Source organism: Hippoglossus stenolepis, chromosome 24 (genome assembly GCF_022539355.2).
Source record: "Hippoglossus stenolepis isolate QCI-W04-F060 chromosome 24, HSTE1.2, whole genome shotgun sequence".
Lineage (NCBI taxonomy): Eukaryota > Metazoa > Chordata > Actinopteri > Pleuronectiformes > Pleuronectidae > Hippoglossus > Hippoglossus stenolepis.
The window spans coordinates 6,277,091-6,300,623 of NC_061506.1; the positions used below are offsets into that span (position 1 = coordinate 6,277,091).

A 23,533-nucleotide genomic window follows, 5' to 3' on the forward strand; every position below is an offset into this window, starting at 1 on the left:
TGACGGGGTCTCCATAGCAACGGCCAGTGAGGCGCATGCGTACTGCAGTAATGAGTAACGTGGGATGAACAACGGATAAAACGCAGTAATGGAAGATGAACTAGTGACGTTTAGTCTGAGCTGAGGTCACGCACGTTTTCAACCAACGGAACTAACGCTTCCTGCCTTTGTAGCTCCGCCCACGCCTTGCTCCCCTGTGATTGGCTGACCGCATGTTTCCAATTTTTCAAACAAACCGGAAGCTGTGGGCACGGAGCAGAGCCGTGGATGAAGGGAGCACTCCGGAGGGGGAGAAGAAGAAGAACAGCAGCTGGTGGAGAACAGGAAGCGTCGTTCACCATGAAAGCTACAGCTAAACACAAGGTAAGCTAGGAGAGCTAACTGTCAGTGCCTCTGGATGTTTGACACGTGCTGCTCGTGTGTCAGTAGTGACAACAGACTGCTGTCAACACTACTGACGAGGATTGAGTCGGTGTGTTTACTTTCTACTTGTTATCAGTAAAATGATGAAGGCCAAACGTATCTATAACTGGAAACAGGTCCTTTTTATACTGTTCCTGACAGTTAAGATCATGAACATACAAAGATCCCATGACCGGGACTTGCATGCTTGTTTAAAACCGTGCACTTTCAATAATATAGTGAATTTGCTGGTTGTTAATTCACATTATGGGATGTAGGGCTGGGTGAAGGGACACTTCATGAACCACCTGGGGTTAAAAACAATAAACACTGTCTGCATTAACAGTGATGATCATTGAACTGTGCAAAAACTATATTTTTCTGCAAATGGATTCCTGGATCAATAAGAGTCAATCACAAGATTCTCTATGGGCTACAGAGCTGAATCACAATATATGCATAACTATAATGTATCATGCCGCTTGAACACAACTAGATGGAAGTTATTTGCTGAATTTGAAGAAACCAAACATATTCAAATCAAGCTTACTTATGACACAGAATCTTATGTTGAAGCAAACTTATCAAGGGGTCGATGCTAAAAACACTGAAAACTGGTTGATTTAATAACCTTCCTGACGACGACAGGGACGTCCTGGTGCACTGATGATAACAGAATGTAATGGATGTTTAATTTGAATGTTTTCTTATCAAAAAACCTGTTTAGTGTTGATGCTGCTACTCTGCTTTCTCTCTTTTTGTACTTTCTCTTTTTTGAAACAGTGGTGTCTTGCCCTAGGCGGGGCACACCTTGTGCATGACACATTAAAAAATCAATAAATCATATATCTAGTTCAACCACTCATAAGCTGGAGGGTGGTGTCTACTGTGTTTTTAAATTCCACAGTGTCTCACGTACACTAAACTAAACAGTAAGAGTCAGTTTGAAATGTGTGGCGTGTGGCTTGTGATTGGCAGGCGGTGACATCAGGGAGGCTGACGGGAGGAGCCAAGGTGCAGCCGCCCAGACGACAGTGAGCACGTCGGCCCTTTCTTTGAATTTCTTTGAACGTTTTACTCTTCATCCTCAGTGTTCTTACAGTACATGGTGTCTAACTTGTGTTTGCAGAGTGAATCCGGGGCCGCCCGCCCGCCCCCCCGAGCCGGCCTACTCCCTGTACTCCACAGACCCAGAGGAGCAGGTGAATGGAGACATAAGAGAGAATGACTAATGAAAAGCACTTTCCTGAACAATGTTACAAAGCGGAGTCGGTACAGATGTGATGCTCACAGCTGTGTCCTCTTCTCTCAGGTCACCACTCTCCACCAGGGTCTGGACCGCTGTGCTGCCTTGCTCAGCGGCATCCTCCAGGCTGACACCACAGGTCGGATGAGTTTCATTAATCTGATGGTCGTTAGTCAAGTATACAAATCCTATTCTGTCATAATGACACTGTGTGTGTGTGTGTGTGTGTGTGAGTTTGTAGAAGCCTCGCCAAGACTTCATAGAGCAGGGACGTGTGGAGCAGCCAAATCAAGACCATCCACCTCACTGGGGAAGAAGTCCATTAAGAAAGTACCTAAAAAGACAGGTAGGTGTGTGTGTGTGTGTGTGTTTTGACAGTTTTACTTTGATACATTGGTTGTGGGAGCAGACAGGAATAGTAGCAGAAATGTGAGTGGTGATGCTTTAGAAACCAGTGGTTTCACAGTCATCTCATAAATTTGACTCATTTCTCTTCTCTCCACCTCCAGTGCACAAGAATCCTCCGTCAGGCCAGCGAGGAGCAGGCAGCACCACTCCAACACCCCAGTCCCCCACTCCAGCTGCACACTCAGGGGTGAAGCTGCATCCAACTCTGAGGCGAGTTCACACCAAAGCTCACCACTCCCCCTATGCCCCTCCACCCCAGCCCCATCCCTCCATCCCCCTCCACCCCAGCCCCAGGCCTCCATCCCTCCACCCCACACCACTGTCCTCCTGTCTGTGCACCAGTCATCCTCTCAGCCACCTCCTGGTCAGGCAGAGTGCCTGTCTAGTGACGAGCAGGAGTTTGTTCCCGTGAGAGACACCGACACCCAACGCGCTCCCACAGATGCAGCCGCCGGACACACACCCTCATATCCACACAGTTGTACCACGAAGGTGTCGGACATGCATCTGGAACCTGGTCTGGTGCAGGAAGTTCCTCAGGACGCTCACAGCAGGGAAATGTGCAGCGCAGGAGAAGAGGTGAAGGAGAAGACGGTTCAGTATTTGCTGGGAGAACTCAAGGCTCTGATCACTGGACAAGGTAACCTGCAGTACACATCCTGAAATCCACACATTTAGACTCAGCCTGTCTGTCCAGTGGTGATTAGACTCTAACCCATAGAGAGAGATGTTACAGCTGACAGCTTATCCACTGTGTGTGTGTGTGTGTGCGTGCAGGCAGTGTAGCAGAGAGGCTGCTCCATCACCTGGAGCAGGCTGTGTCCTCACCACTGCTGAATGACGGTGGTTTAAACATCCACACTGAGAGCGCTCCAGACCTGTCGTCGCTGCACGACCACAACCTTCAGCTCTGCAGGTACCGCAGCACGTGGACCCTCACAGACTCTGTGTGTTTGTGTGTGTTTCCCCACATAAGTAGGCTACATTAAACGGTGTGTCTCTGTGTGTCTCTGTGTGTCAGGCGCGTGAGGATCCTGAACCAGCAGCTGAAGGAGAAAGAGAAAGCAGAGAGGGACACGGAGAGTAACTCGGAAGGTAATCTGTGTGTGTGAGTGTGTGTGCACTCTGTCACGATCACAGATGGGGACTAAAAGGGGAATGTGAATAATTTGACCCGTGTGTCTCCACAGTGACGATTCTGCAGGAGGAGGTTACCACAGCTCAGTGCCGGCTGCGAGAACTGCAGCATGACCTCGCGGAGCTCCGGAAGGATCTTCAGGACACGCAGAGCCAGCTGAGAGGGCGAGAGGCAGAGAACGCAGCCGTCAGGACAGGTTCTGTGATCTCCTCTGTGTCCGTCTTACCAGCAACGTTTAGATATAACAGACGAAATAGATTCAACTGAAAGATGGCTGACGCGGTGGAGATGCCGTATACGTGTGTTTTTATTGTGCTGATGTGTTTGTGTGCAGACCTGGAAGCAACTCGAAGCCGGCTGGTGGACGCGGAGCGACAGAAGAGCGAGTGGGCCTCACTTGCTCAACAAAGACTGGAGGAGATAGGGAACTTGAAGAGGTGCGTGTTTGATGTGTAATATCAGTGCTGAGAGTAATGGGCAATGGATTCTATAACTGGGAGATCTCTCTTCTCTGCGCCCCGTCTGTTTCAGGATGCTTCAGAGTCAGGAGTCATCAGTTTGTTCTACAGTTGTCGAGTCTCTGCCGACGACGCCACACCAGCCCCTCAACGAGCGCGTCACCCAGTACCTGATGTCTCTCGGCCGGTTTGATCCCGCGCCCGCCGAGCACGTGGTCGCAGAGAGGGAGAGAAGCACCTCAGACAAACCTGCAAACACTCAAACCGACCAGTCCCAGCGTCTGAGTGAAGTGCAGCCGTGCGGGCGGCGGCTGGACGCCACGCTGTCCCACTGCGACGTGGAGTCTCTGTGGTCCGACTGCAGCATGAGATCCGGGTCGACCTTCGACACCAGAGACGAGGCGGCGTTCAGGGACGGCCTCGCGGCTCTGGACGCCAGCATAGCCAGTCTGCAGAAGACAATGCAGCTGGATCTGAGGAGGTGACGAGCTGTTACATGAGCTGCTCTCCACATTGTGTTTTCATCCAGAACTGCTCGAGCTGCTGTTGTAACCTGCACTTTGCTCCTTTTTAATAATTTATAATTTGAAGTGATATTTAAGATTAGAAATAAAGCATTTTTTGAAAGTATTTTTCTTGGACACATTTGTAAAAGAACAAAAACTCACTCCAATATTTTTTTATCAAACTGCAAAAAAGTTTTAATAGGAAAAGAGGCTAAACCAGAACGAGTATAAAACAGCCTTTGGCACTTAGTGCAGTTTCCCAACATGTCCCAACAAACAGTATCCTTTATAAAAACATGACAGTACATTCACCTGCTCTAAAGTATAAATACAACAAACAAATGATTTTCAAATTAAAAGCTGCAAAACACATTCCCTTTGGTAGATCAAGGCGAGCTGGGGAGGTTTTCAGTTTTCCGTGCGGTTGCTCCTCCTGGCTTAAGGACGGCAGATTCAGAGAGGACAGCCTCAACGTACACACACACCTCGACCACTACACTACACTCACACGCACACACACACACACACACACACACACACACACACACACGGCATACAATCCAACTAAATAGCTCTTAATAGTGAAAAACAGCCAGCGGTAGCAGTACACAAACCAAAAAAAAAATCAATGTTGTAAATGTGGAATAAAATAGGAAATCGTGTGTTTGTGAAACCTTCCAAATCAAAGCTTGTCTGATTTGTTGTTTGTTTCACAGACCTGGCAACCCCACGACGAGGACAGGACTTTAGATACTGAGTCCCAGGTCAACTCTTACAAAAATCCTGGAAAGCAGTAAAGGCTATAAAACATAGTAGGGTATATTGTGCAATGTGTGGTCACTAAAGGAACATACAAAACATCGAAGTTGTCTCAAAACAGGTACAGTAAGTATGGTACCTTCACCCCCTGGGATTCAAATGCCTCCTGTGACCTCCCATGATCAGATCCCTCAGGACGGACGTTTACACCAGGTCTGAACTGGGGTCTTTGTTTAAAGATTATCCAAAATGACCTACTTATCTGTAGTAGTGACCCTAGATTTAGCGGCTAAAGGATCTTTCCCAAAATATAAGTGATCCTTTAAAGTTACGGGACAGCGTGTCAGAGAGGGTGTCTCCAGGGGGCCGGGCTCGGGACGCTGACTCTCTGTTTAGGATCCGTGGTAGAGGTGGACGGTGCTGGCCACGGCCTGCTTGTATCTGAGCTCAGCCTGGATGCTGTCGTTCAGCTCCTCCGCGGTGTCTCCGAAGCCGTGGTAGTGTCCGTAATGCTGAAAGTCCCCGCGCTCGGCTCCCGTCAGCCCCCACCAGGCCGGCCGCTGGGACACGCAGCTGCTGGGGCTGCCGGTCAGATGCAGGGAGCCGCACATGTCGGCCGACGAGCGCTGAGGAGGGGGGGTGGTTTTGGGGGGCTCAGGCTCATCCTGGGCAGCACGAGGCAGCGCGTGGTGATGGCCGTTGGCGACGCCTTTGGTGTCATCGTCTGCTTTTAAAAATAAATCTCACAGTAAATCTCTTCACAAGCAGCAACACTCTACTTTTCTATTTGTGATCTCCACATAATAAAGTTAAGCTCAATCAGCAAAAATCTAATAAAGATGATAGAAAGCCACAGAAGCTCCAGTCCCACCTGAGCTGAGGCCCTGTGCAGACTCCATGTTCATGCTCTCCACCGCCTCACCTCCACTGCTGTGCACCTGCACCAATACATCTGCAAGGGACAGACACAGGGACATGTTAGTGGACGGGACAGGGATCAAAATGAAAAGTCAAAATACACATCAAACACAGTTTCTGTCATTTTATTCATTCGTCTTTAAAAACAGTCTACGGTCTGGAATCAGGGGATTTATGTGGTTAGGGCTATTTACAAATAAATACTAGTGATGTGTGTGCTTTAATGGTTGAGAAGAGATATAATAGGTGATGTGGTTTTCAGTATTTTGCATTTGATGCAACGATTCATTAAAGTGAATGAACCAGAAATGAAAATAACTGTAGTGTAATAACAAGACCTACAGGAAACCAGCCCATTTCTTACCCTCCGCTCTCCTGGCTTTCTTCAGGTGTCCGGGCTCCACGGTGGTCGGCAGCCTCTTTCTGTTGAGCCGGCCGAGACCACAGGGGACGCTCCCGTTCTGCACGCCGTTCACGTGGAGGCCGCCGAGCTGCAGCAGGTGTTTCTGGGCGTTGGAGATGAAGCGGAAGCAGTCGGCGAAGCCGTGGGCGTGGGCCAGGTCCGCTGCCGTCTGCCCACTGGCATTTCTTACACTAAACGAGAAGAGGGGCGAGTCAAACAAACCACTTCCTGTCGAGATGTCACAGCAGCTCATCTCAAACTGTCTGACTGCCTCCTACACTCATCACTGACCAGCTCTCATCGCATATAACAGGGCCTACGTGTTGCAGAGAGAGGTTGTCAGGACCCTGTGCTCATCAAACAGAGCAGTGGTCACGAGAGACAGCCGAGAGGAAACACAGCGTCTCCTCTACGTGTTCCGGTCGGGACGATCTCCCTCCGCAACGCTAAATCAATAAATTCTAACATCAACGCTATCTCAGGGTTTATGACAAAAAAAAAAGCTTAAGACAATCAAGTACATTTCAGTTTTAAATAACACTGTCCTGGTAAATGAAACATCCTCACTCTAGGTCATTTACATCAAATGAAATGTCTCCTAACTGGGATCTGGGATAATCAAATTCAGTTATTAATTAATCTTCCTCAAAACCAGACAAAATTAAAATGAGGGCCAATACTTATATATTTTTATTTGCCTTTTTTACGCTAACATTAACAAAGGGATAACATAAAGTTTGTCTAATGTGGTAAAGTTTAGTATTTGTAATAAGGTTATTAGCTGAGGGCAAATGGAGCTGGAAGTGAAAAGCCCTGTTTTCAGTTTCTGTCCTACACAACTCGAACTGTGAGAGGTTATTTGACCACAGAAGGATGTTGACAAATATATATGGGTTTATAGATCAGGCTCTATTTTGAAAGAAATACACTGAAACTGGGCGGAACCTAGGATGATTTATGAATGGGTGTGGTTCAAAGTTAATGTAGTTAATCATTTAAAGTTCATTTCGCCGCACCTCACGGCCAGGCTAGAATTTGTTGACTGTCTCCAGCTGGAGTTTTTCTGTGCAGAGACAGAACGAAAACACAGTTTAGTTAAACTGGAAACTGCAAATTCTCTTAAGTATCAAGAGTAAATGAGAATATTTAGCCGTGTTTCCACCTCAGGAACTTCCTCCATTAACTAGGAATCTTTGCAGGGACCAGGTTCTTCATTAAGTTCCAGATTGGTCAAGTACTTCTTTATTTAGCTTTGTTATTAGTGCTCGTCTATTTTATCAGCACAATTAGAACTTGACTGGCAACCTTTACATCCTCTAAAGCAAAAGCAGCATAGCTACAGGATGAAGGCTTGTTACTCACACATTTGTTCTACTGTCAGACAATAGATAAAAAACTAACTCATTACCAATTTGTTATTATTTGATCCTCTTCTTCGTGTTATATAAGAATGTGTCTTGTCTGGTGTTGAGAGAAGCTTCAGAGTTCCTACACAGTTTCAGAGTCAGTCGTGTTTTTGAGCATGGAGGCTTTTAGTGAGGCCCCCGATGCAGACGCTCGACCATTCGTGTTCAAGTTTAACTGTCAATCATCACGTTTCACCCCATCTTTACAGCATCATATCACTAATTAAAACCAAACATGAACATGCATCAGTGTGATAAGAACTACCTAAAATGACAATGGTTGAGGACTTTAATTTTTTTGTTTGGCCCGTGGCCCATTTACTAACATGGAGGTGGTGGGGTTTATGACTTACTCTAGCCAGCCACCAGGGGGTGATCTTGATGTTTTGACTTTAAGAGCCATCATCCATCATTATATACAGTTATTAGTCCAGACAAGTGGACCTTTGAGGTGGGATTATTTTGTCACATATAACATGACTGAATATTTTAATGAACGGTCTCGTACAACACTTTCCAGACTGTGTAGAAACCCTGTATTAATAACAATCCATCAGTTAAACAATTATAATTAATCATAATCTTGATTCAATAAACAGTTCAAGGAGGCATTTCATTTCATGTGTGATCTCCTGACATGCTGCGATTCTTCACAGAGCCCAATAATCCTCCATCTGAGACTCCTACGCTGACTCCTGAGACACGTCCAGTACAGTTTGTTAGCACAGTGTCTGAAAACAGTTAGTGGTAAACTATGGCATGCATGTCTTGACATGGCTATCATCATCAGGGCTGTCTTAGCATTGAAACCAATCACTGCAGGAAATACCTCGCCAGTTTGCCAGCTGCAGAAACTGTGGGAAGCGATAGTGAACACTCATTGCCACAACTGTAAAGATGCTCGCTGATGCACGTGTGCCAGATTCTGCAGTGCCTATATGGATTGCTCCCTCTTTCTGGGATTACTTGAGAAAATCATGTTCAAATTCAATAGCTGCAAAACATCAGAACGTGCAGGGGTGTTTGTCTCGGCCAGCACAGTCGATCCTTTCTTTACACAATAGAGAACATGATGCAAAAGCAACAAAATGTAACATACAGTGTCAGGTTAAAAGTCACATGTAGCACAAGTTTCTACACAACCTATTCACTGGGGCTGATTGTGAAAGCCCCTGAGGCTGAAAAGCTCACGATGTGTGTTTACTGACACGGATTCCAAGTTCAAATCAACCAGGAACCACTTGATATCGTTCTAAGTTCGATCCTCTACCAGCTCTACTGAAGAAAAGTAAGCATTTACTAAATATGCCAAAGTACGAGGGCCATCTGCTGTTCAAGAGAAATAAGAGAGAAATCCAAAGCCTGTCCACATTAAAGTAAAATGTAAGGACAGAGGCTTGGCGGCAGCTATTTGAAGTTTTCACTTTTACTCTTAGCATCATCAGCAGCAGCCTGATCCGTCTGTCTGTCTGTGGACTAACTTTATTCTTATGTGTGCTCAACATTAAGGATAAAGTAACTCCAAATTAAAACATTTAGCTTGTTCGCTTCAGTCATAGTGTTCTTGTCTTCTGATTTCAAATTTCATTTTCTAAAACAAAATCATCAGAAACAATTGATCTCACTCTCTCCCCTCCCCAGATGTTATGATATAATGTATGTTGAGGAGAACAATTTAAATATTTTAGTTATATGATTATATTTGAATGTATATAAATGCAGTACAACGCCTTTTTGTCAGTGTGCCACATGTAAACACGTGAGCTTCTCAGCCTTTGCATCATGTCAACATTCTCAAGAATAAACTAACATTTGACTATTAGAACATTTCTACCTGAAGGGAAAAAAACAACACACACAAATAACATTACTCTCATTGTGAACTACACAACTGTATTAAATACGACTTTCAAATCAGCTGGTTTGGAGGAGAGCTGCCAGTAGAAATCTGGAATACACCCCCGACCCCTGGTGTGTGGGAGCCGATCATGTGAGGCAGTGTTGAACCCAACACCTCTGTTTTGAAGTGAGATAAAGCCCCGTGGTCCCTGCAGCTTTCTGTTCCTCACAAACTTTCTAGAAATGAGTCAGTCTCTTAAGGGACATTGACACTCCATGTCGCATTGTGCGCTGAGCATCACACACCAGTGCTGATATCTATATGTAAGCAGTGTATTCTGACTGGTTGGGTTGTAGATGTGGGTCACAACAGCACAACCCGAATAAGGTCATACTCAGACTAATCAATAGGCTAATTAAGACATGTGGAGTATTCTGACCTTTATTGCATTACGTAGACATGTATGGACATTTTGCAGAGTTACCAACTACTTGCCCTGGGTGTGAACAAGGTGGAAAAATAAAAAGGAGTAGTAGCTTTTTGTCAAAATTAGAAATAAAACACCCCGAATGGTATATGGTACAGTAAACTTGTTCAGCTTGGGGATTTAAAGCTGGTGTAATAACGTGATTGTAATTTTTTTGCAGATAATACAATGTATTATCACACTTAGGTTGGTGCAGGTTTCAAAACATTCGCGATATTTCCAAATTTTTGTTTATTAGTATTATTGGTTTATTGGTACAAAGTCCAATATTCCTATTATAAGGAATTCTTACGAAGAAGTAGACGACGATAAGGGAAAGTAAACCAGTGCGGCCAGTTTCCTCCAAAACAGCTGATGTTACATGAGCAATATATATCAACACCACAGCAGCAGCGTTTCTATCATGTTAGGAAACACAGTGTAAATGCACAGATGTAAAAGCTATGTTGCATATTCAGGATTATCTTTATCTATGTCACATTGAATTAGTTGATGTTAGAGTTCAGTATATATGAAAAATGCAAATTAGTGTGTATATTTTATGTATTTATCATCACTGTTGTTAGTTTATAGCTAAACGGACATCTGACACCAGCAGCAGTGCAAAACCCCACAGTGTCTTCAAACAGTTATAATAGGACGGGAGCTTTGATTTTTTTTCGTTAACAAACCCCCGTGAGAAGAGAAGTGTACCTGCTGCTGTGGTTCACACTCAGCGTGACAGAACTGCTGTGTTGCTGCACACACGGCTCAGACTGCGGGATACTTACTGCGGTTTAGCACCTGCTATCAGCAGGACCTGGATACACTCCAAGCTACCTGACCGGGCCGCCTTGTGGATGGGGGCCTCACCTACAAAGTCCTGAGAACACAATGTGGAGAAGGCTTTATTCAAGGCTATTACAAACAAGAAGGCGGGGGGGGGACAAGGGTTTTGGGTATGGAAGCCTTGTGATATCCATTTCTAGTCGGACCAATCCCATTCGAGCAGGCGTTGGATGCCCGCAGGTAAACAGTCCATGTGGAAAGCCAAACAGGAGGAACACATTAAAATGCAACGATGGCCTTGTAATTTATCTGCTCTCATATTCAGATAGCTTTAATAGAGATTAGCCAAAATGTCATGTGGACGCAAAACACCTAGAAAAAGTGTCGCTGTGATGAGGATCCTCAGATCACTGCTGTCAGGTTGGAACGAAGCGAGGGCGGTTTGGATAAGGAACAAAAGGAATGTGACTATTTTTAAACAAATCTCAAGAGACACACTCTGAGGGATGAAATGAGAGGAAAACTGTGAGTGGTGTGAAAACACCTCTGGTGCTGAACATTGAACATGCAGGGGACGGGTGGTGGGGATGGTTGCATGATTATTATCAGTGTGGCTCTCCACCACTGGAGTGAAGTTTGATGTTGATCTTGTTTCCAGAATTGATTTAGTGTCAAATTACATTACAGCTACAGCATAATCCTACACGATGATGCAAAAAGCCCAAAGAAACAAACTTTTATGTGAATCACAGGTTATCTGTCACATCCACCACTGACCTGCCTGTTGACATCAGCTCCGGCCTGGGTCAGCCACACCACACAGTGGGGGTGCCCTCCGAACGCCGCGGTGTGCGTCGGTGTCTGGTTGAAGCGGCTGGTCCCCACATTCACGCCACAGCCCATCTGCACCAGGCGCACCACGCACTCCAGCTGCAACACAGAGGGCGAGGCAATAGTGTGAGGAGTGGCAAGTAAAATACTGAAAAACCAAAGAGTCGTCGAACAACCAGGAGGCTCGAGTCAACGCAGAGCTGAAGGATAGAGGCCTAAATGTAGAAAAAGATTTTGTTGTTTTGTTGAAGAATAGTGTGTTTTTACAAGAAATGTGTGGTTAGTACACAAATATAGATTATATAGATTTTTAGAGACTTTTTTTCAGGAGGAAAATTCCTGAATTTACTTGGGGGGCCAGTTTATCATTGTTCTTTTATCTGTATACTTATTATTATTGCCATTAATATTGATGTACTTCCTTCTGTACTTTCTTTTCAAATTTGTAGTACTTTGTGCAGAAATGTACTATATATATATATATATATATATATAAAGTTGTTATTATTACTAATGATACATCATTTTTAAAGCTTGGATCATGGCACCTGTAGTTTTTAAGTGTTTATATATATTTGTGTATATTTCTACATTTCCTGTTTACCTTCAGGTGATTTGGCGCCTGAGCGGCCATTGGCTACACCGGAACCAATGAAACTTCTGCAATCCACTTATTTAATTTTTTTTTTTTTTTTATCGTACAGTAAAACTTTATTGCACAGTGATAATTAGACATAACAGTAGCCGATCAGACAGGAAAACCCCGCGTGTCTGATGCGACAGAATGAACGAACAGCGCGTTATTTCCATTAAATATTAACTTCAGTCACTAAACACGAGAATCAAACAAAGCCATTATTACAGGTGCTATACGTGCTGCGTGTGAAACTAACTGTGTTTAAGTTGTGAGGAGCGAATGTCTTAATAAATCAGAGAACATCACGGACAGTTTGAGCCAAAATGGAGGCGATCGGTACATCTCTCGGAACTTAATCCGTACCTGTCCGTAGTGAGCCGCCCAGTGCACGGGGGTCCACCCGTAACAGGGGTCCTCAGCGGTGAGGTGAGCCCGGTGCTGCTCGGACAGGGACACCAGAGCCCCGACATCTCCATCCCGGCAGGCGCGGTGGACGGGGAACCGGCCCATGAACACCTCATCGCCGGGGAAGTCTGGTTCCTGTCCCGCGGACATGAGGGAGCTGCGGAGGAGGCGGACGGAGACGTTTCCCTGCAGGTTTCCCGGCTCCATATAAACGTGAACCACAGTGAAAAGGGTTCAAACACAAAGGGAGCGGAGATAAGCTGCTGCGGCCGCCGGGGGGAGCACAAAACCCGGACTGGAGTGGAGCTCACCGCGGCGCCTGGAGCCGGTCGGGAACTACATCCCCCGTCGTGCCCCCTCTGGAGGTCGGAGGGATGCTCTGGTTCTACAACTAAGAGGAATCAATAATACATCATCTTAAAATGTGCTTTGTTGTCACGAGTCGAACAAGTAAACACTGACACATTTGTAGCTAGGTTAGCTGTGGCATGTAGCATCGATGCTAACAGGCGCAGGGAGACAGTAGGAGGAGGCGGAGGAAGAGGAGGAGGAACCAGCACTGCGACCAGAGGAAGATGTCAGGCGGGAAACCTGTGGCTCGGAGTTATGGAGCAAAGGTAAATGTCGATGATTGATCATGTCGATGATGATGAGTCACGCAAAAAACCATAACATGTGTGGTTGAGCCATTGAAATTCCTCCCACTGCTGTCAAGGTAGATAACAGGTGTTTCTGCTATGGCTAGCTGTTTGGGTCAGATCACTAATTCAAGATAATTGTATTTTTGACGAGGCAGAATCAAAGATGAAGATTTCTTTTATTAGGTTTTGACCGATTAAAAGAACTTTTGTCCTTCATGCATACGGGGTCTTTCATTCAGTTGCAGATTAGCATTCCTCCCATTGCAGATATTTGCAACTGAATTACTTTCATGCCTCCCTCTTCATTAGTGAAAACTTGAAAAAGCACAAGATTCATGTTTGCCTTATATGTTCTCTCGATTTCTCCCAGGACGACTTTGTCAGAGTGAGGAAACGGGACTTGGACAAGTTGACCACCGAGGTCATGCAGCTGAGAGAGTTCCTGCCCCGGGTCCTGAACCGGGGCCTGGTAGAGAAGCTGCACAAAGCTCGAACAGCCCAGACGAGTACGCTTCCAGTTAAACATCACCTGTCACAGCGTCAGCTTACGTGTGTCAATAATAACTATAGTTATAACTAAGACAGGAAGTGATGACAGCTGAAGACACTTGGCCTATCAGCTTTGATCGATGCGGCTGACCACTTAGTTGATTTATGTCATAGAAGTGGATTTTTATTGTGTTTATTTACAAGGTTTATTTACAGTATTAATCAATGATGTTCCATAAATTTACATCATAAATAATCCACAAATTAACGTGGTATTTCTAAATATTTCACCCAGTTAAACGTGTTAGGGTTAGTATATTGTTCTATTTGCATGTAGAAACGCAGGTGGTGTAGTTGAACCACCTTTAACCGCCAAACTAACCGAATCTACACCTTCGGTTGATCATTTTGTTGAGTGTATTGCATGTGCATAGACAGTGTGTAACATGTGTGTGCGTGTGTGTGCGTGTGCATGCAGTGAAGGAGCAGCTTGTGAAGGAACAAGAGCAGTTGCGACAGGAGCTTCTGCACCTTCAGTCGCGACTGGACGCAGCGCAGACTGAGTGTCAGAAAGAGAGAGAGGTGAGAGAGGGCAGGCAGTGTAATAACTGTGTGTGTGAATATTCCTTTATACAGTGATCACACCTGAAAAGATCAGTGTGTAGAATTTAGTGGCATCTAGTGGTGAAGTTGCACGTTGCCTGTGGTAGCCAATAGATCCCTTTCCCCTGAATCTTACACACTGGACCTATAAAGGGTTGTTTCAGCTAAACAAAACAAAAGAGACGTACAACTTGTACGTGTGTGTTTGCAGGAGAAGCTGCTGTTGCGTGACCAGCTGTGGCAGAGCGGCACAGAGCTGCAGCAGCAGGCCGACTTCTGCTCTGCTCTGGGATCCGCCACCTGCAGTCTGCTGTGGAGCTGCTCTGCCTCCGAGGACACGATCACACACTGGCTGGCTGACGTGAGTTGTAAAAGTCGGTAAACGGCATTTAACTGGGACACATTTTAATATCGGGCAACTGATTAGTGGAGCTGTATTGTTGTGTGTGTGTGTGCTGATGGTGCAGGGCAAGCTTCAGTCCTTTCTGGCTGTAGCTGCTCAGACTCTGGAGAGCTTCGTCGGGTCGTTGGACGCGGAGGTGAAAACCGAGGACCACAACTCCCAGGAGCACCAGTTTGTGTTGGCTCTGGCTGGAACCATCACTAGTGAGTCCCTTGTTGTTAAATCAAATTACTAAACTCACCATTCTTTGCCAGTACATCTGCTTTGGGTGCATCCTTTTTGTTATTACACACAAATGTAAAATGTGCCCGTGGCTGCAGGCCAGACGTCACCTGCCTTGTCTTTATTCCCGATCAATCAGACATAGCAGCATTACCATGTGGGCGGAACTTCCTGTCCAGCTCGGTTCACATCCTCCTGGACACTCTGATGAAGCTTCTGGAGCAGATGAAGCCGGGGGTCTTCCCCAAACTCAAAGTGTACGTGGAGCTGTGGTAGAATACAAACACAAACCACTGGGAGTTACTGTCGTATAATTTCTAGGTTTGTCTTCGTAAACATTTTTTTAATCAGAATGAACGAGGTACAAGAAATCCTCCTCTTATTGTGGATAAAGGAACGTCCCTCCCTCCTCTGCTCTTCCCAGAGTCCCTCGTTCGGTCCGCTCTGTAAACAGAACAGCCGGCTACTTCAGTGTGGCTGTTCATCCAGGTCTCTGTGATGACAGTCACACAATGAGACGTAATTCTCATTCTGATCTCGTTCATCTTGTTTGTAAGAGACCTGGAGTTGGCGAGGAACAGGCTCAGGAGCGCTGGTCTGTACGGGTTAGACTTTGGCCCGGCTCGCTTCCCCCGCTTCTGTGTCCTCTCCCTCCGCCTATACGTTGGATTTTCGCCGTAAATTGTTGAGAATAGACATTGAGAATAGTTTATAGAAAAAGCCAAAGATTGTCTCATTTGTTGTTTTAGGTCATAAAGAGGCAGCAATATTAAAATTAGACCACTTCATAACCAGAGTGTTTAAAGAATGACTTAACGGAAGCTTCATAGCTGCAGTGACAACAGTGTTCTTATCAAAAACACCGAAAAATAGGAACCAGAATAAGGAAACGTACATACCACATTATATATAAGCACATCCACCACCAACTAGTTCTCATAAACTCAAATGACTTAGCGATTCAGTCTGTCTGGTCAGTATCTAGATGTGGACAGCAGATGTCAGTGTTGTTCTCTTGTTTTGTTATACTGACTGTGCTTGTGTCCTGCAGGCTGATGCTGATGGCGCTGTATAACGTCAGTATCAGTGTGAGCGGGCTGAGGTATATCAGTGAGAACCCAAGACTCATAACTCTGATCTGGAGCCTGCTGAACGGTAAGGACACCCTGCATGTGGAGAGGCTCCTTTTTTTACAATGTGAAAGTCCAAAGATCTGTACAGGTCTGAGAAAATACATATGACAGATCTATTTAAATCAGGAATGTCACTTTGAGCTAATGGTTTTGTGAACATGATATATCAGGAACACTCATAGGGACTTTCATTGCATCTGGCACAAACCGTCACTTGGACTCAAGGATGACCTAATTAGAATTGGGAGGTGAAATCAAGTTTACGGCCTCTTGAACATCATATCTCAAAGATGATTGGATCTCAGTGGTCACAGTGAGCTCATAAAATAATATTTGATGACTGAAACAGCACTGGTTGGTGGAGGCATACGACCACAGGGCGGCAATTCTATTTTTTCAGGCTTTTTATTGACAAAACAAGACAATTTAATTTGACATTGACAACACCTCTGATCTCTGTTGGACAGATGGAGACTGGGAGGTGTGTCTCCACTCTCTGCGTCTCCTGCAGTCGGTGTTGTTGGAGGAGGAGGCGCTGCTCCTGCTGGGCTCCTCTCTGCTCGACCCGGACCTCCAGGCCCGAGTCAGCCACCTCACGTCCAGCGCCAAGCCGAGCCTGAGAGCGGCCGCCCAGCAGACCCTGGAGGATCTGCACGCCCTCCAACAGGTACCACACACACATCGTATGTTGAACCATCTGCTCCTGCAAAGGCTTTTTAGGGATCAGTGTCCAAATACAAGTTTGCAGGACAGTAGGTTTTTGACCTAAATTGTGAGAACAGTTGTAAGAAGAAGACAGACAGTGGCCTGCTGTCTTTGAACAAGTTGGGAAAGCCTCATTTCTGTGAAGGTGAGTCTTAACCGGCTCAGCAGGGATTTTCCTCCATATCTAGCCATTATGTTTTGGTGCTGTGCTGGTGCTCCTACAGGCGAGACGGGCAACTGCCAGTAAAAGTCAATCTTTCTGTTCTAAAATCTAAAATTCACACATACGTGAGACTTGATTCAAAATTATTGGTGAGTTAGTTTGACTTAGTCGGTGTTTGTGTGTTTCCAGGGTCAGGGATGTAAACAGAACAGCCTCTGATGTGGATTCAGCCTCTTCACTCCTCGTTCTGTGTGAAAGTCTCTCACGTTTGTTATTAACACTTCATGTGCAAAGAATAGTTTCGATTAATTTGGTTTTGTTCAAGTTAAAAGCTTAAACTTTAAACTTTTTCAGCCTTAAGATTTGTTCACTGTTATCTCTTGTTACTGTTACATATTGTGAATATGATGATACATGTTTGTACAAGATCTATTAAAGATAATGTTTGCATACTTTCAGAGCACTGTCTATTTGAAAGTATGAGATCACTTAAAACAATTTGATTATTTATGTTAGATTTTATAAAACCCCTCCACTTGTTGTACCTTTATTATGCTGTAGATTGCTTTCGGACAAGAATTCAAATCCACACAGGAGTTGCCTTTTGTTAATTGTACAGCTTTATTATATGTTTCTTTAGTATGGACTTCTCAGTAACGAGCAGGTCTCCACTGAACAAGGCCTTCGACTACAGTACCAGAACATATTCAAGACGAGAGAAGAAGAAGAACGGCAGCAGCCAGGGCTCAGAGGACTTCACTGATGGCAAATCGGGGGCCGGAGGTGTTTGACATTTACCTCCAAGCTCAACTCTGCACCATCAGAGGCACCACTCTGAAACAAATCAACAACAATCAGCAGAACGAAGCGTCAGGTCGTGTGAACGTCTCGTCCCTTGGATGACTCTTCTCCTTGAAACACTCCAGCCGCCCCTCACCGAACCACCCTCACAGGCAGAGGTTTGTTAAACTCAAATGCTACTCAAACTGTAAGAGGGAGCTAAGCAGAATCTAGAGAGGAGAAAGTGAAGCGAGGAGGACTCGGAAACAGAGAGGAAGAATTGCGAGCAGACGCAGGTTGCCGACTTCTGGTCAACCACAGGGCCTCTTAAGAGGATGGAGCGGCGTTGGGCTTTTCGTCACGGGTGACGGGGATGTTGCGCTCGCTGCGGCCAGATTCACTCCCCCCGCCGACCTTTGGCCCAGTCAGAGTCAGCAGACCGTCAGTTGTCAGGGAGCAGCAGATCGCCGATTGGTCGACGCTGGAGGGGAGGCGGTAGCGGCGGTGAAACTCGCGAGAGATGTAACCGTGGTCGTCCTGAAAAAAAAAGCAGGATTAACACACTCAGGGTGGGATCAGAGGTTTAAAGGAACACTTCACTCTTTTATATAAATAACCTTCATTTCACACTGGTTTTATTCCAGGAGCACACAGTGAGAAAATGTTCCTCCCAAGTCACTGCTGATGCTTTGAAACGCCATAGATGTCACAGTTGTACTTCAAAATAAAAGTCCAACTGTAAGATGTGTATTTAGAAGAACTGTCTTATGTGGAAGGAAGTGAGGAAAACATTATTTCACCGACCTTCAGGACTTTGACAAGTGCCCACAGGCAACTACAAACAGAAGATGAACGCCCACCCCCCATCCAAGAGGCCTCTCCAGCCCCAACCAACCAGCAGGGGGCCCAAGCATTTAACCTCTGTGGCTCTTTTCCTATGTAATTATCCACCATTCTGCTAGAACCAAAGCCCCCACCCCCCCAGACAAGAGCTGAAAAAACAATATTTATGTCTGAATCTAAGTGAGACACACCCTCTGAGGGAGGGAGGGCGAGAGCCAATCCCAGCTGACATTGGCTGAGAGGCGTGTCACACCCCAGTCAGGTCGACAGCCTATCACAGGGCTGAAATATCTCAACAAGGGTTTCATCTGCCTTTTTTTTATTGTTAGCAGGATTATGCAAAAACTACTTTTGGTGCAGAATGCAGTTTTTTTTTTTTTCACTTTCTTCAATATTGCGAAATAGGACAATTTTCTAACGTCAACAATGTGTGTGTGTGGGTGAGTGTGTAGCACTACCTGTCTTTCTCCATGCTTGCCCTGGATCTCCACGTAGTCGTCAGTGACCTTCACATTGAGCTCATCGGGAGAGAAGTGCTTGACGTCCAGGTAGACCATGAACTTATCCCTGTCAGACCTCACCTGAAGGACACACACGCACACAAGCAGAGACAGGCAAAAAAAGCGTTAAAAAAATGAGTTTTTGTAGTTTTGTGTGTTAAGTTCAGTAAAGGTTCTGCTTAAACTCAAACGCGAACAGAATAAAAATACAAAATAGAAGTACAAAGTAATGTAATACCTGCATAAAGGTCAGGACAGCCGATAGAAGAATCTTACAACTATCATAAATAAAAATACTTGTGATAAAATCCATCTTAAAATCTCTCAAACTATGCATCGTTCTCTAAGTGCAACTTTATAAAGACATTTAATGCTGCTACTACTTTGAATTATGAACTCTGCTGTTAAACATCACTGAAGAGCTTCTTCTCCTGCAAACTTAAATACAGCTCGATGAAGTCAGAGTCGTTACCTCAGACATGCCGGAGGTAGAAGAATCCAAAAAGTTGCGGAACAGTGTCTGTCTGTAGTAGGGGCTGATGGTGGAGGTGGTGTAGGGAAAGATGTCGTAGTCAAACATGCCCTCTCCAAAAAACTGGTCAAAGAGTCGGGCAGGGTACATAGAGCCCAGGGCACGTCTGAACCAGGGGTGCTGGATGGCAATATCCATAGTGACTGCAGGAGACAGTTGGATCTGGCTCGACTCGGCTTGGTTTGTCGTACTTGCTCAGTTCGGGGTCCAGCAGGTGAAGGGAAGGGAGGTGAGGAAAGATAGAGAGAGCAGGATGTTGACGAAAAGCAACGAGTCAAGTGTGTTCCCAGGGTGCGTTGTCCTCTGCTCCACGGCCGCCTCCTCTTTATATACCTGAGAGCCAGAAAGAGGGGCTTTAGCCACGATCCCTCTGGAATGACATTATCTCATGGTGGGTTGGGCCCCGTCAGCAGAATCGGGGCTGAGGATGGGGGGGCACCACTAGGTCCAGATCCTGCTGCGACCCAGTGCCACCCGCACACCAGACACCCGGAGCTGCCAAAACAAACTGCAGCGAAGGAGCGCATGACAGAGACAATGAGGTCGGGAAGCCAAACTAAAGACACAGAGGGCTTTTACCTGAGTGATCATCCGTCACACACACACATACACACGTGTGTTCTGTCTGTCTGTCAGCGACATGATGCTGCCGTATTGTTCTGCCGGTGTGGTTGGACAGGGAGCAGATTTAGAAACAATGCTGCACACAGCCACAACAAGATGAGAGCAGATAGCTGCAGGGACAAATGTTTTATAATCAAAAATAGAGATAATACAGATATTAACCGGCCCAGTTAAAGGGAGCTAATAGGACGTGCTCTTGATTTACAGATTACGATATATATATATATATATATAATATTCACTGACTGTACAGTCACTGAGATACACAGAGCTGACTTTCTTGTTTTCGGTTTCAAAGAGGAATAAGAGCATTTCAATCAGGAGATACTTATAGAGAAACTTGTATTCACACGAGAAACTGACGAGAAAGATAATTCAAAAAAGCAAAGAATAAAGCAAAGATTAAAAAATAAATTGTTGTGAAATAGTCTTTGGTGCTTGGACCCGGGCAGGAAGTAGAACACCATGGAAGAGATCTTATGTATTAGCAGCTTCTGATCTGAAGGAGACTTCCCACACTGGGGGTGTTGATGAGGGATGGAGCACAGAGTTGAAACATCTGTATGAGGGGCCTCTGAATGATGCTTTGAGCATATGACCAGACTTTCTGACCTCTATCTGCAGCATACAGGCGGCTGTCCATTAACATTAACATTAATATTGTCCTCCAACCAGAAGGTCGGCGGGTTCGATCCCAGCCACATGCGTGCTGACATGTCCTTGGGCAAGATACTGAACCCTGAATAGCTCCTCATAGAAAAAAGTGCTGTATGAATGTGTGTGAATGGGTCAATGGTCTTAAAAACTGTACTGTAAAGCGCTTTGACTCATCAAGACTAGAAAAGCGCTTCATAACATGACCACAGCATTTCATACATTTGCACTGCAAACTGCACGAATTAAAGTATTACATGGCTCCGGTGGGTCGTCTACTAACCAGAGTGTCAATGGGAAAGATACTGAATCCCAAAATTGCATAGCTCAGCGTATTGATGTGCTCTATGAATGTGTTTGATAAGAGTAGAAAAGAGTAGAAAAGTGCTATATCGTCCATTTCCCGCAGCAGTTTCAAACCATGACAGTTTCATTAGCCGAGGTCAGTGTGCAGACGCCCCCGCCCTCACCTGTCGGCCAGCTAGACCAACCATTATCAGTGTCAGCCCATTTTCTCACCAAAGGGATATGTGAAAAATGATTCAGAACCAAAAGACAATAATAAAGATGCATTTTAGAGTAAAAGACAGATGAGTGCTGTCGCATGAAAAAAAAAGAGTTCATTTAAGATAAGGCTCACTTCCCATGCCTGTTGTTTCACCACCAATGGCTTCCCGCCGCCTGCATTAGTCTAATCCCGCAGGGCTTTGGCCGGCTAGCACGGGGGCTTAGCTGCTCCATGCATGTACAGGCCAAGAGAAACTGGGCTGGACACCAGGGGCTGTTTCAGGGGCAGTTTGGGGAGGTTGTTGGGGTTCGGGGTTTGCGAGGTGCCGCAGACCAGACGTAGATTCGGTTTGACTGCAGTCCAGCCCAGTCAGCATTCTGGGTTTTTATCAATGGGGCAGACAAAGGCTGTGTGTTCAGTCTGTCCACAGCTCTGAAAAGCTGTTTTGGCGGACAACCTGGCAACCCGCTGTGGATGTGCCGACTTTTATTCATTGATCTTTTACTCTTCATAAGGGGCAAAACAAAAAAATATGTGTTATATATATTTGGAATATCAGGAATTAATGTCATGTTATAATTACCCTTAAATTTGGAAACTACATGGAGGGTGAACCAGAATACAGACACAGACCAGACAGGCAGTAACGCTTCAGTGATTTTAATGGAAGAGGTGGTGATAGTTAAAGCTTGCAGACAGACAGACAGACAGACAGACAGACAGGCAGACAGGAAGTCAGGCAGACAGGAAGTCAGGCAGACAGGAAGTCAGGCAGACAGACTGATCGATAGACAGACAGACAGACAGACAGACAGACAGACAGACAGACAGACAGGCAGACAGGCAGACAGACAGACGGACGGACAGGCAGACAGACAGACAGGAAGGCAGACAGACAGGAAGTCAGGCAGACAGGAAGTCAGGCAGACAGACTGATCGATGGACAGATAGACAGACAGGAATCTATCGCAGATCACAAGAATGCAACAACACGCATGACACACACACACACCCACAAACACACACAAAATGAAAGTATTCAGCCTTTCACATATATTACATGTTTATTTGTTCTTATCATGTCTTTGTACTGAGTGCTCTCATTGTATATGTATTTGGTTAATTTGACAATTTACTCTAATACATTCGTTCTGCAGATTTCAATGATTTCAACGATTTCATTTTTAATTGATTGCTCTGGGTGGTGAGGGGTGGTGCAGCAGGCGGAGGCAGGATGTAAAGTATTAATTCCGCTGTGGAGATCACGTGATTTTGTGTACAGCACATCGACTCTGATGTAACAACTGCAAGGGACAATGAAGGAACTGAAATACTGAAGTTTTAGTCGTGGTAGAGTTGATAACACAGTTTACCTTTGTGTTTACGTTAAAAAAGGTTACAGTTCCCCCTTTGTCCTGTATCCACACATGAAAACACCCTATTGACAGTATGCCTCAAAAATGTCAGTATTCAAGCAGGCACAAAGATTTGTAACCATGAAAATCTGTTTTGAGGTCAGATACAAAGTTATACCTGTAATCTATTTGCCTTTTTTCGTTGACCAGTCGTTGACCAGAGCCTGGACCGAGGATATGAAAATGAAAAAAGTAAAAATGTCCATAGTTAGAGCACTTTCAAAAACTCCTCTGATTACTGCTATTACTACTTTTTATTTCATGAACTTACTTACTTACTTACTACAAAACAATCTAATATTGATACATGTATTCATTTTTATGACACTGTCTTTTCTCTTAAATGTTTTCTCATGAGGTTTCTGTGTTTTTTCGCATTTTTCGCTGCCAGGTAAAAAGAGCTAATGGAATGTATATGTATGTAAATAAAAGTATTTGAAATTTGGGATATCCCTTCTGTTCTTCACCCTGTCAGAGAAGCTGGGCTCTGCTGCCCCCAGCTGGACTGACACCATATCCCCTCTGTCCCCCTCTGAACTCTCTGTCACCCTCCCTGAACCTAAAGCCTCCAAACACCGGAGTTTATCTAGAGTCGAACAGAACCACAACCCTCCCTGATTTCAGTTTTACATTAAGTCTGTGAAGCGGCTCACCGTGTACGACCATGCCTCATTCACAAAAATAGACCTTGCTGATGGTGGCGTGT

At 45.2% G+C, this 23,533-nt stretch overlaps 5 protein-coding genes across 6 annotated transcripts; 3 read left to right on the forward strand and 2 right to left on the reverse strand.

Annotated features, from left to right (window-relative positions):
* The first annotated feature begins 222 nt into the window (after positions 1-222).
* On the forward strand, positions 223-2,468 carry LOC118103479 (extensin). The gene is made up of 6 exons (XM_035150475.2): positions 223-363; positions 1,381-1,436; positions 1,532-1,604; positions 1,715-1,787; positions 1,890-1,994; positions 2,158-2,468. Exons 1-6 carry the CDS (start codon positions 268-270, stop codon positions 2,466-2,468), a joined length of 714 nt encoding a protein of 237 aa, XP_035006366.2. The 5' UTR covers positions 223-267.
* Positions 2,412-4,282, forward strand: LOC124851408 (coiled-coil domain-containing protein 14-like). The gene is made up of 6 exons (XM_047339131.1): positions 2,412-2,696; positions 2,834-2,972; positions 3,078-3,151; positions 3,247-3,390; positions 3,529-3,631; positions 3,726-4,282. The coding sequence occupies exons 1-6, from the start codon at positions 2,558-2,560 to the stop codon at positions 4,135-4,137; spliced, it is 1,011 nt and encodes a 336-aa protein (XP_047195087.1). The 5' UTR covers positions 2,412-2,557; the 3' UTR covers positions 4,138-4,282.
* Positions 4,283-5,071: 789 nt separating this feature from the next.
* LOC118103480 (ankyrin repeat domain-containing protein 10) lies at positions 5,072-12,819 on the reverse strand. Of its 2 annotated transcripts, none has more exons than XM_035150477.2 (6): positions 12,571-12,819; positions 11,517-11,669; positions 10,742-10,833; positions 6,200-6,429; positions 5,789-5,869; positions 5,072-5,641 (listed from the first exon to the last, which is right to left on the reverse strand). In XM_035150477.2, the coding sequence occupies exons 1-6, from the start codon at positions 12,817-12,819 to the stop codon at positions 5,310-5,312; spliced, it is 1,137 nt and encodes a 378-aa protein (XP_035006368.2). In that variant the 3' UTR covers positions 5,072-5,309. The 2 variants fall into 2 exon arrangements, with proteins under 2 accessions (XP_035006368.2, XP_035006367.2); XM_035150476.2 differs by having other exon boundaries at positions 5,072-5,644.
* A 279-nt stretch (positions 12,820-13,098) lies between these two features.
* Positions 13,099-17,423, forward strand: LOC118103481 (heat shock transcription factor 2 binding protein). The gene is made up of 9 exons (XM_035150478.2): positions 13,099-13,229; positions 13,624-13,759; positions 14,221-14,324; positions 14,557-14,706; positions 14,813-14,951; positions 15,110-15,227; positions 16,022-16,125; positions 16,571-16,770; positions 17,161-17,423. Exons 1-9 carry the CDS (start codon positions 13,188-13,190, stop codon positions 17,188-17,190), a joined length of 1,023 nt encoding a protein of 340 aa, XP_035006369.1. The 5' UTR covers positions 13,099-13,187; the 3' UTR covers positions 17,191-17,423.
* A 153-nt stretch (positions 17,424-17,576) lies between these two features.
* On the reverse strand, positions 17,577-20,120 carry cryaa (crystallin, alpha A). The gene is made up of 3 exons (XM_035150479.1): positions 19,567-20,120; positions 19,053-19,175; positions 17,577-18,288 (listed from the first exon to the last, which is right to left on the reverse strand). Exons 1-3 carry the CDS (start codon positions 19,762-19,764, stop codon positions 18,079-18,081), a joined length of 531 nt encoding a protein of 176 aa, XP_035006370.1. The 5' UTR covers positions 19,765-20,120; the 3' UTR covers positions 17,577-18,078.
* Positions 20,121-23,533: the final 3,413 nt, after the last annotated feature.